Source organism: Perissodus microlepis, chromosome 11 (genome assembly GCF_051167445.1).
Source record: "Perissodus microlepis isolate ML-2025 ecotype Zambia chromosome 11, ASM5116744v1, whole genome shotgun sequence".
Lineage (NCBI taxonomy): Eukaryota > Metazoa > Chordata > Actinopteri > Cichliformes > Cichlidae > Perissodus > Perissodus microlepis.
The window spans coordinates 22,077,382-22,090,510 of record NC_140471.1 but is presented as its reverse complement, the minus strand read 5'-3'; the positions used below and the strand labels follow the sequence as shown (position 1 = coordinate 22,090,510).

Sequence of the window (13,129 nt, the reverse complement as noted above, 5' to 3'; positions counted from 1 at the left end):
AGTGAGAATGAAGCTTTTATAGCTGAGAGGCTTTAAAAAAACAAAACAAACAAACAAACAAAGAACCTAAAAATCTTCCTGCATTTAAAATCTCCCTTTCAAAAATCATATTCTCATCCATAGCTGATCATCTTTTAGGTCAGAACTTGAAGTCCAGGTCTGTCCCCTTAAACGGCTCTTCTGGTATGTATGGCCGACGGTGAACACACCACAGTTCAGTTCACGGCGCTTGCGCTAATGTTTTCCTTGACATGCCCTAAAATGTTAGAGCAGAACTTCACATTGACTCTCTGAAGTTCACAGTGCACAAACCTGTAACTGTCCTGATCTTACAAGTTTCGATATCATAGTCTCATCACCACAGATGATGGCCCACAAATGATGTTTGCTGTTGATGTGGAAAGTAGTCTGGAGGCACATAAGAAGCTGATCTTAGAAGGAAGATGGCCTAAATTAATATCAAGTAACACTTTTAAAGCCCGTCTAGTCCTGGATTTTTTTTCTCCTTTTTTTCACAAAACAGAACAGTTTGTCTTGTTTTTTTTTAATTTTGTCTAATAACCACCAAGCATAACACAGAAAGTCTTGTCCCTCTTCCACAAACATACCTGTATTCTTCATGGCGGAGGTTAGCGAGCTGAGAATGGAGGTAATCTTTCCCAGGTCCACCTTGGCCAGATTGACACCCAGAGGGGTGGCTGGGGTACTTGTAGGAGTAGCAGATGTGGGAGTCACTGGGGTGGTTGTGGTGGTAGTAGCAGAAGCATTGTTCTTAGAGGCCTTCGCAGGCGGATTTGGAAGCTTTGAAGGCGCATCTGACTTTGCAGCCTTAGACATGGCAGCGGCTGGCTTTTCTTTCTTATCATCTGAGAATGAAGGAAATTCAAAGAGCTCATAGATTCTCAAAATTGAAACACAAGTCTGCAGCTTTGCAACTTAACTTTCTAATGAATTAATTTGGAGACAAAAAATTATATCATAGCACAACCACAGATCTAGGACACTCACCCCCTGCAGTTGCAGCATCAGTCTCTTCGTCAGACATATCCATGTCCTCCATGTCTCTGTTGTCACTCTGCATTTCTCCTTCATCCATGGCCTTTCCATCCAGATCTGGATCGAGCTGGGCTCTGCTAGCCGCCATTGCCATAAAGGGTGAGTCAGAGCCAGTGGGGGAGGGGGCATCTTCAGATGGTGAGGGGATGGGAGAGTCCTCAGGTCCAGGTAGAGTGGACTTGAGGGAATCCAATTTCCTTTTAAGACTGGCCACACGATTGGCAAATGCGTTGTAAGCCTGAGGAGAACGTCGAAGAGAGAAACAAAATTAAGCTCAAACAGTGGAATAGCTGGATCACCAATCAATGAAATAAATTAGTTTTAATGTTTTAAAAGCAAATGCTTGAATATTTCCACTTTAAGACCAACTAACTCTAATTGTTTGGATATCATTACATCTTACAAAAGACAACACCTACATTGGCCACAATCTTAACTTCCTTGTACTGCATCTCGTAGAAAATATCTGCGTTTCCCAGAGCCTCCAGCAGAGGAGGTCCTGCTTTCAACTCTTTCTCCAGGAAGCTGACAAACTCCTGCAGCTTCAGGCTGCCATCCTCAAAGTCCTTGGCAAATTTGTTCCCCCCTGCCTTATCTAACACAAGAGACAGTTGACAAGCAAGCCATTAAACACAAGGTTTACTCAATTTTTAAAAAGTTAAATCAGAAAAAAAGCTAACAGAACAGTCAGAAGGTCAGTGCTGATGCCGAATGCATCAGGGGAAAAATAAATAACACACTTTTTTTTCAGAGAACTGCATCCAGCTTAACAAGAATAATCCATTGACCTATCCATGAACCCTTTTCACCGATGCCATTCTCAGAAATGGTACATGGGCCTTTTCAGAAATAAGATGCAAAGACTTAACAGCCATTGTTTACGGTGTGTGTTTAATGTGTGTACTGGCTGTACAAGAGCTTTCAGCTGAGGCAAGAGAAAAACTTACCAGTACTAAAAAACATTTCAAATACATGTGGAGAATTCAAATCTCCTCCACATGTGATTTGTTTAAATTATTTCATGTATAAGCTCAGATATCAGGGAACTAAGCACAGTTCATTAGTGAGTTTTGCACTGAGACAGATGTTTAAAACAAACAAACAAACAAAACCTGGTGATAAAGCTGAGCTGATGCATTTCAGAATGTGAGAACACAAATGTCTGTCCCAGTCAGACTGGTCATTACTTGGGTTTTTAACCTGCACTGTGGTTTCAGATTGTGTCAATATGCAAGCAGCACAACTAATAGTCCCGTATGTCCACCACAAGCTAGTGCTAATCACGTGTTCTGCTGCCCGCACACTACATCAGGGAGCACCCTCGCTTAAGATAAGATAGATTTCTCTTATTATGAGCATGTCTTAAGCAAGCAGTTTCCTTCAGTGTGCTGCATGTCATAAAGGACAAATGTTGAAAGATGAGACTAAATTTTTAGATTCTGTAACATAGCTGAAGCAGACTAATTTACAATAAAATACAAAAGTAAAAGCAACACAGCAAATATCAGATGAAAATGAATTGGTTCACTTTAACAAGTGCAACAATTTGAGTTGTTGATATGAGTATAAAGTGTTGTGACAGTGAGGGATGTGTTGTCTTGTAGAGAACTATTTTTAAAAGGACTTTAGGTACAATTAAAGTACAGGTGTGTTGTCTAAAACCATCACAAGTCCATGTTTTTATTGTTTGTTTTTAACTTTACCCTCCATGCCCACACCAAAGGCCTGTAACAAGCCAGGAAGACCCCTGCTAGTGATATGTATACTTGTTTTGACAGGCTATGCCAAGGACATAAAAATCCAGTATGTTTGAGACTTAAGACAAAGTACAGAAGACAACAGGTGTGCACTGATGTACAAATAAGCCCAGTGACATCTGACCTTTAAGTCTCTTGAGGGCCTCCGTGCTGCAGACATCCACCCGGAGAGCTGACAGCTGCTTTTCTTGAAACTCTTCTTCGGCAACAGCTTGCCTATATTTTAACAATTGTTCAATGAGGGAGTGGGGCTAGAAGAGAGAGAGTGCAGATGATTTAACATCACAAGATGTTGTTATATCGTGGTTGATTTTCAGGCTTTTTAGAAAAGAAAAGAAAAGAGAAAAATCCAGGAAAACACAAAGAAGGCCTACCGTGAACTCCGCCACAATCTTGGACTTCAGGGCAGCTTTGGAATTAGCAGGAGCTAGAGAGTAAAAATAAATTACTTTAAAAACACTGTAAGGTATCTGGAAATATTCCAAACAGACAGCGTTAACTTAAGGATGATTTAGTAACCAATGCCCACACTAATATGTTTTCAGTAGTGCCCACACTACCTCAGTATTTTAGCACCTCAAACAGACTTTTCGTTAAACTGCTGACTTTCAGTTTTCTTTGAACAGCGTTTTCCCACACACATACTTTATTCAGCAGCGCCACCAAGTTATATTTTAAAATTTATTGAAGCATTTTTAAAATTTATATTGTTCATCAATGTACAAATTTAATAACTAACAAACTACAACACTCCCAATTACCAGAAGGTTGACCAGAGGAGTGTACTACCAAACAGGAATTGAATTTATTGAGGTAGGTCAAAGTCACTGAGACTTTAGTTTTTAGTTTGAAAAAGTTTCGAAAATCCTAGGTGACTATTTCTCAAGTTATCGCATTCACAAACTTGGGAGTTCATGTTGCCTGCCCACCTGCCCAGTAGGGTGCCGACAATATCCTATCAGCTTCTTATGGATGAGGGGTAAAAAAAACTGGCTGGGTTGCAGGGGCAGCAGCTTAAGCCAAACCCAATACCAACTGTAATTAATCATATTCTCCCATGTCTTAACAATGTGTCTTCATACTCGAATAACTTGCAGTCAGCAATTTTGCTTCACTTTCCTTCGTCGTTTCAAATAACCACGAAGTGAATAACTGACTTTAAAACCAACTAATTAAACCTCCAGTATTTACAGCATAATATTTACAGCATTGCACTGAGATTGTTAATTTCCTGTTTCCTGCTACCATGATGACCTTATAAATATATTTAATATATTCTAATATTTTGAAAAACATTTTTACCTTGTCATCATTTCAAGTAAAGAAAGTTCTGGTCTTTTTTTTTCTGGACATTGCTGTTCTTCCTAAGTAGTCATTTCTACATCTACCATACGTAACACAGTCATGCAATAAGAGTTTCCTGGCATGTTAGTAAAGAATAATATATAGTTTGGTTTTAAAAAACAAAAAAAACCAAAAAAAAAAAAAACACTGACAAAACTCTGAAGTGACAAACTGACCATTTGCAGGTGTAGCCTCTTTTTCCTTTTCCTTTTCCTTTTCTTTTTCCTTTTCTTTTTCCTTCTGCTTCTCTCGCTCCTTTTCCTTTTTATTCAAGTTGGCTTTGAACTGGGCAATGACCTCCTCGGGATACACACTTCTTTCTTCCCAAATGGAAAAGATCCTTTCCACTGACCTGCGAACCTTCCCATCTCTAACAGAGTAAAATGATAAACAACACACAGACCTTAATACCTTTTCAGTGATAGGCATGACGGGTTAAAAGAGAAACAAAATGCAGTGATGGCTGGACAGTACCGTAGAATAAACACTATGTACTTACTTGATGAGCTGAGCAGCATTAGGAAGGACCTCTGAGAAGGCTGAACGAAAAACGATGGCATTCTTTCTTTTGCAGTTTTGTATCACATCGTTGGCAAGGTAGAAAAGATTCAAGCGGTGATTGTTATCAGCTGAAAAAAAGAAAAGCAGAGAAATAAAGGACTCAATCTGGAGTTTAGATCACTATTAGCCTATTTACACTAGTTTCTACTTGGTTTGACCAGATTCAATTTTGGTTGTTTTCCATTGCAATTGAGTACCACCTGAGGTGCGTGGGGTTATGATGTCATTTGTATGCAACACAAATGGCACAACAAAGGAGGACATTGAGGTGATGTACGAGTTCCCTCGTTGCAGGGTTTCAAAAATGGCGTTTTTGATTTTTGTCACAGACATGTTGTCACGATTCATCAAGTTACACCACTGACTAGCCAGAGTTCAACCACTCTGGTGACTCGGTTACTGCAACTTTGCAACTGTTACCTTAACACAAAATTTCTACTTTTGTGGAAACATGCACATCCAGTGAAAGCTGCTGCTGGATGTGAATGCAAGCCAACATTAGATACTGTGCTTACAGATGAAAGCAGTATACTTGAACGCCAACAAGGGAAAAACAATTCAGTCATTTATTTGATAAACAACAAGGTATAGTCTTAGCCTCAGGAGCTAGCATTGCCCTCTTTTGCAGAAACGACTTCTGTACGTGTTTATTCACCAGTCTTTGAAAATTTTAACAAGCTTAAGTCAAAGTCTTCCAGTAAAAAATTTCTTGCATGTATATCCAATTTCAAATCTCAATAAAACATTTAAAAATAAATCAAATAGGATTCAATTATTTTTCATGTCACTTTTTAATCGCTCTTTAGTGAATTTTCCGACTCTGCTAACTATCATCTTCCTGCTGAAAGGCCGACCAATTTAGTCAACTTGAACTTTTGGACAGATGACCCGTGAAAGCCATCTGCAGTCTACACCAAACATCTCTACTGTTTCTCTGGCTAAACCACAACATCTCTGACTTATTTTACCGCATTATTGTAAGAGGCCTGGAAAACTGGAAAACTTTCAGTTACTATCACTGTAGAGAAACTATAGCTACAGCAAAAAGCTGAAGATCGTTTCTTCTTGTGATGGTCTGGATTAGTCAACTTATGCATACGTCTCCATTTCAAGAAGGAATACAATAGTGGCAAGGACACAATGAGTTTTGCTTCTTTAGGGAGTAAACAATACTACAGGTTAAATTCTGGATTTTGGGAAATAAATGTCGTATCTAAAAATATCTAAACCTCTTAATATGTTTTTTTACATTTGAATTAGACTGGATTATCACCTCAGTCTAAAACAGAAGCAGCCTTTTATAAACACAATAATTTAAAGGTTAATCTACCAGTAAATTAACTTTGTCAAAAATAAATAAATAACAACAACAATAAACAAGAAGAAAAGGAGGTGAAAGTATTTCCTCTGCCTCAGCTCTCACCTTGTTACCTTTCATATATATATATATATATATATATATATATATATATATATATATATATATATATATAGCAAGCTGTGCCAAGATAACTTTTTGAGTTACTGACCTTTTAATTAAACCCCCACAAGTCCGCAAATTTTAGGCTGCTAAAACAAACCTTTAAAACCCCTTTTTTTTTTTTTTTTTTTTTTTTAAGTAGTTTCTTAATAGCAATAATTAACATACAAAACACAATATTATGCATTCAAATTTAATTTGAAACTATTAAATCAGTTCCATCATAATATCAATTTTAAATATCAGTGAAACCTGTGGCACAACAGTAAAGACACAGAGTGTCAGTCTGTGACTAAGCACGAGGAGCTTGAGCAGCCTTCTTTCACTGCATCTTAACTGCATCCTGCTGCAGAATGCTTTACAAATTTCTCCATTCAAGTGATTATATACCAGTTTACTCTGACACAACCATTCATTTTTCTACACTGAAACAGTGCTTGTTTACAACTTCTCATTAGTCTGGTGGTGGGTGACCTTGTAACATTTTAAAACCAACCTTTACTTATTGTTTTAATCCAATATTAATAACTTTAACCCAGTAGTAATTCATGTGGCCATTAGTGAGGTCAGTTAACTAGCTCTACATTGCCCTGATTTGAAGGAGAGATGAGCTGTATAAAAAGGTCTTTAAAAATCTTTAATAATAGCTGTTCAACCAGAAGTCAAACTCAAAACACTCATCTCACTAATAAAAGGAATCTCTGTGTGCATGTGTGGGATCATCTGTTTTTGCATACTGTTGTATGATCTACTTTGAACTTGGTATGTTTTTAAATAAGCAGCTCTCTCCCTCTTCCTTTTATATATTTAAAAGATGTTTTCTGTTTTTCTTGCACAGCTAAAGTATTACCTATAGGTGAGGTGTTCAGGAAATTCTACATCAGTACCACCTATTAACACAAATAAGTCTCAACCTGTGGAAACTGAGGTTGTGGCTTAGTTAAATCTCTGCATGTGCATTCCCAGTAGTGCTGTGACAGCAAGGAAGGTGAGTTTAACCACCAATTAATTAATTCTCCTTTCACAACCAATGCCGTGCATTTTAGGAACGTGTAAATTGTAGGAACACAACTTAAGGGACAACATCTTTGTATGAAAATTTGTGAAAACACCCAAACAGCAAACAAATCAAATTTTAATTTGTGTGACAGGAGATCTTTCTTCAATCAAACTCCGCTCTAAATCATACATTAAAACTTTATTTATGAGAGACTTGCGTGTGAAATAATAAAAATATCACTAAGTAGGACAAAGTATACATACTGCTATTCAACATCATGATGTTAGTTGTTATCCTTTAATAACACAAGTATTGTTGGGCAGAAAACTGAGGAAGATTGATTTTTGAATCTATATTATTCATGATTAGACAAGATAAAGGGACAATGAATATTTAATTAATGTAATACTGTTTCACCGTGTTCAATTTTTTCATCTTCTTTGTTTCTACTTTAGAAGTGATTTTCCCCCACTTGTTTTTAACTTTAACTGAATTGAGAATTTACTCAGTCATGTTCCTTTTGAATTTCACATTACCTTTTTTTGTCATGTCAAATTTATTTAAATAGCACATTTAACACAGAGTTGACCACAGTGCTGTACATTAAAGTATAGGAAGTATACACACTTCCTATAATTTATAATCTCTTCTGCTATTTGCACATTTTTTACTGTAAGTTAAATCTGTAAATTTTGTAATAACCTGTAAATTGTAAATACTGTAAAACCACTGTCATTTAATGGTCGGGCATTGCACAGCTACAAGCATTTCACCTCATGTCATACTGTGTATGGTTGTGTGTGAGACAAATAAAATTTGAATTTGAATTTATAGAGCCTGCTCCCAGAACTACATTAAAATACTTTGCGTATTATAGATCAAGATGTGTGTCTATAATGTATTAAATTACAATTAGGTAAAAGATACAGTGTTAAGCCCAAAAGTTGGAAAATTACAACAACAACAAAAATACTCAAAGTCTACAAAAATTCAATATGACAACAAAGCTTAAGAGTTTAAAATAAGCAGAACTGAACAGAAAAGTGAGACAAAACTGAGTTAAAAAAAAAAAAAACCAACTAAAATATAAATAAAATAAAACAGGTATCACCGTTTGACAGATTTCCTTTCTTAAAACTTGGCATAAAAACTGAATCAGCCTGAAAACAAAAAAACAAAACTCTACTGCCTGTTTTCTATGTGGTGCAGTAGTTGGTCTGAATTATCCATGACAGACACTTTTGCATCTTAAAAAAGGTCCATCAAGCATTTTTATCATCGTCCACTCAGATCACACTGAAAAATGTTACTCATTACATGTATTGTGCTGCCTCACTCAAATGAGTAGTGAAGTAGTTAAGATGGGTTGACCTCTCCATGACAGAGAGCATCTTTAGCATGGTTATCAGCAGCTGGGAACATTATCTCAAAGATAAGAGCAAGCCTCACTCCGGAGCATGTCCTCTACAAACGTGTATTTATGAACCGAATCATCTGTAAAATTTGGAAACTTGTCATTTTGGACCGGAAAAAGAATATTTTTGATTTAATTTGAAGCTTGATTTGTGCTTATGGACAAAAGCCATTTGGGTTTCCTTTTTGCACATTATTATTTTTTTGTTTGAATACTACTAGCACTTTAATTTTTATTATCTAATATTTTTATTTATTATTTTCAAATTCATATGTTTCCTGGGTAATTATTTGAATTTCCTGTGGGATGAGACAACAGGATGATAGTCACAGGTGGGCAGACTTGAGCAGGTGAGGCACTGGAGCCTAGAAGAGGAGGTCTGCCCAACAGGAAGAGGAGATGAGAGTTACTGAAATAATCATTGACTAATCAAAGAAAAATTGGCAGATTATTCAACTACCAAAATAATCTTTAGTTGCAGCCCTACAACAAAGTCCCTTCTGATCAGTTTGCTCTGGTCTCCATCAGCACACAAAAGCTCAAATGGCACACAGCAGCTCATTTGTATTGTCAGCATAAGCTAATCTCATCATTGTTCTGTGGGCAGCGATGCAGGGTGGGAATTATAAAAAAAAAGAAAAAGAAAAGGAAAATGCCCACATAGTAACTGGACTTAGCCACTGAAACAGAACGTCCCATTGGACAGATTAGCTTTCTAAAACACAGGGCCTGAGCCTGCAAAAGAAGAGCCTGCAGAAATAGTGTGTCTGCTGATTTTGTGTGTTTTCAGCACTTTTCTTTCTTTCTTTATTTTCATACCAATAGATCACATGCTCAAGATTAGAAAACATGCTTAAATACTGACGGTTCATTTCAGCTTTCTAAATTTTAGTTCATGCTAACTTTCTTGCTGGAGTTTATGACTACTAGGGCTTCATGATAACACTGGTACAAATTCTGAAATGATATATTACTACAGAAACATCATTTGTTTTCTATTACAGAGTGTGCCCAACAACAGCTGAAGCCCAGGCATGTCTGAGAGTGAAAGCAATTGTTAGGATGATTAAGATTTAGTATGTGAAAAATTAGCTTCAACAACCTCCAACAATCTACAGTACTTTGCAATATATGCAAGAAAACTGTTTCCACTAAACGTGGAACACACACACACACGTTTTTCTACTTGGGGAAAAAAAACAAAACAAAACAAAAAAAACAACACCATAAAGTACAACAACAGAATTAAAGAGGACCTGCTAGCAGCTGTGATGCTTCAACCAAATATAAACAAATGTCTCCACCGAGCATTGCTGAAACACTCGCTAGTTGCACTCCATATGACAGGATGAATATTACTTAGGCCGTTAAGCAGTTGGCTAAAAACCTAAACAGAGATAACATCCCAGGTAGAAAATATTCTTCAGTTTTATTATGCAGCAACTGAAGAGTTACAAAGATACGTTTACTTAAAAAAATAACTACACTAAATGTTAAGTAGTTATGTTACTTACAGTTTCCAGGAAAAACACTACCCAGGGTACATACGGGTTTACATGTTACTTATGCTGTGTCACTGGCTATAATGCTGTGAACTACAATGCTGCTACTACAATGACAGTAGCTCATTAAAACATTCCTGAAAGGTGCAGTGAACATTCCTGAAAGGATCAAGAAAGTCATCAACCAGGAACCAAATTTGGTTTGTGAATCTGAACAATCTACAACAGAAACAACAACACAGAAGCACTATTTCAATATGACTTTACCAGCACTTCAAGCATCCATTTCATTTAATCATGCATGCACCAACATAAATAAAGAAGCACAGAATATGTAGGGCAGTTGGCCTGCCTTGTTCTTCCCACACAACTCTACAAAGCTGATGAAATTTATTTACTGCAGGCTTAAAAATAACAATCAGCCCATAACCCATCAAAACCTATACAAATACAGATAAAGGCAGCAAATGTATTTCTAATAGCAATGGATAAGGAGGGAGAGACTTATCAAATGTACTGTAGACACTTAAGGGGCACAAATTAAAGAAATGGGAGTGAAAAAAATGAAGTATATTGCAGAGACTTTGACTAGCTCTAAATAATACAAACAGGTGCAAATTTATATGGACTTGAGGGAAAATTTTAAAAACAGCGTTACTACATTTTCAACACATGATTCGGTTTGTTTGCTTGTTTGGGGGTTTTTTTTAAGCAAAGAATCAAAGTTTTCAAAACACATCTCATCATCATCCATGAGAATCTGTCACAAAAAGCTCACCTAGCAACTGACCAAAATGCATAATCCTCCTCGGCTTTTGGGTGAGCTGTCGTCAGTAATACAAGTCTTTTTGTTAGCAAGATTACGCAAACAAACTACCAGGTCAAGGTGGAAAATAGGAAAAGGAAGAAGCCATTACATTTAGTGCTGATCTGAATTCGTTTCTTTAAAAACGCACGGTTTGGCATTGGCAGACAAGTGTGCTGATTATCTGCCCTTCCACTGAATTGCTCCATACTGCGATCACGGCTGGTCTTATTAGATTTATTATGCAGGAGGATTCATAAAAACTCATAAGATACAAGTACATGGAGGGAGTAGAGATAAGAGTGCCGCCTTGAAATGTCAACATGGTGTTAGGAGTGCAAAAGCAGAGATGACTGCAGTGACTAAGGAAATGCTTTCAAGGCTACAACTCTTCATAACTCCCTCTTGATAACTTGTTCTATTATGGAGGGCTCTTTTAACATTTAATCAACACAACTAACTAGCAGCTATTTATTTTTTATTATTTGGCCATGACATGTTTTGGGATCTAGAATTACATCCAATTTAGGGTTTTGGGGAGTACTGAAGCCTACACCAGATGTCACCAGACCTTAATAATGTGAGTCCTTGGCAGGTTGCCAGTCCATAACAGGGCAAACACACAGAGACAAAACCATCCACACACACATCCAGTTTAAAACCACAAGTTAACCCAGCATGTATGTCTTTGGACTGTGGGAGGAAGTTTTAGTACCGACAAAGAACCAACGCATCCACAAGGGGAACATACAAAGTTAATAAAAAGCATAAGACATAAAAAGCAAGATCTATGAGCAATTGTGTTTCCAATATATCTGACATATTAACAAAATATTTCTGATGTAGCAAAATAATTAGTATATGTTGATTTAAGAAAGCTACAGTGATAAGACTCATGCCTCTTATGAGACCTCTTTACACTCTCAACATCTTAAATCAGAATTACTGGTACAGATATAAATTTTATTATTTAAAAGTGCATTTCAGATATCTAGCATGGAGCTTGAAAGGCACAAAATTACATCCTTACTAGATAAAAGTTTAACCTAACTAGACAGGATTTAATATCAAACAACGTAACTTCTACTTCTAATGTAAGAACTGTTGCGCACGTGTACTCTGCTACTTAAGATATAATTAATTAGAAACCAGTCTAAACACGTTATGGAAATGTCAACGGGGATTATAACACGTCAGAACTAAATAATAACTATCTAACACATTTTAAACAGAAGCCAATAGTAAAGGGTGAGGTGCTGTAATTAAAGTGTATTACACGACATCTACACTGCACATACCCACTATATGGCATTATCGTTAATACTAATCTGACAGGAGATAAATGAAGTGTAGATAGTTTAAACGACGTTATCACCGTTTGTTTGGAAAATTTGGAACTACAGCTAGTCGAGTTAATTTTGCACTTTTAGTATAAATGTTAAATGAGCTTGTCGGTAAAAATTAATAATATAATAACAATGAAAGGGACATACGAGCTTAATTTAAGTGGATCGCTCCTTTATCGCTTCACGCGTCCCATAAATAAACTATGCTCGATACGACCAGCCGTCAGGAACAACTCAAACCACCATGCACCAACTAAAGCTAACATGCAGCTGATTAAATCCGTCTAAAAATAATCTTTTTTATCATGTTTGCTCTTCGGCTTAAAAGCGCAGTGCCGTGAACCCCGGGAGGCCCGACTGTAAACATCGCTAGCAGTAGCTTTGCTAACATTAGCAGCTAATTTCAAGCAACGGCAGCGTTAGCTTATAAATATGCTGCATATCAAAAAACTTGAACTTTGTTCAGGGGGTAAATTATTGCTCTTTTGTGCACTGAACAACTTTGTCCCTAACGCAATAAACTGCAGCCGAGTTTTGCAAACTGGTAGCTGGTCCAGACAGAAATGCATTTGAAAAATGGCTAAAATACGCTAGCTAGCGGATTAGCTTCAGTGACAAGCTACTCACATTTCTTGAGCCACTTCATCCAGTAGCGGACGATAAGGCTGTGATGTTTCTTGTTTTCAATGCACCAAGCTGAAAGTCCTTGTATTGACTCCATAGTGTTTGAAACTCCCTGAAAACGCCGGTCCAAAGACGCTTCCAGAGCAGCGGTGGAGCTGCGTGAGCCGTGACCGCTTGCAGCCCCTGAACCGGCCGCCATCTTTCCAACTCTGTGGTGCTGCTGGGGATGGAGGAGCTAAA

General features: G+C 37.1%; 1 protein-coding gene across 1 annotated transcript in view; it reads right to left on the bottom strand.

Moving 5' to 3' along the window:
* rprd2b (regulation of nuclear pre-mRNA domain containing 2b) overlaps window positions 1–13,124 on the bottom strand; it is a 16,449-nt gene extending 3,325 nt beyond the window's left edge. Inside the window, exons 1-8 of the mRNA XM_084943213.1 lie at window positions 12,893–13,124; window positions 4,657–4,786; window positions 4,334–4,527; window positions 3,188–3,240; window positions 2,938–3,064; window positions 1,476–1,651; window positions 1,009–1,294; window positions 609–866 (exon numbers count right to left, since the gene is read on the bottom strand). Coding sequence (XP_084799339.1) covers window positions 609–866; window positions 1,009–1,294; window positions 1,476–1,651; window positions 2,938–3,064; window positions 3,188–3,240; window positions 4,334–4,527; window positions 4,657–4,786; window positions 12,893–13,088 — 1,420 coding nt within the window. The 5' untranslated portion in view covers window positions 13,089–13,124. The remainder of the gene's footprint in view (window positions 1–608; window positions 867–1,008; window positions 1,295–1,475; window positions 1,652–2,937; window positions 3,065–3,187; window positions 3,241–4,333; window positions 4,528–4,656; window positions 4,787–12,892) is intronic.
* Between the last annotated feature and the right edge of the window lie 5 nt (window positions 13,125–13,129).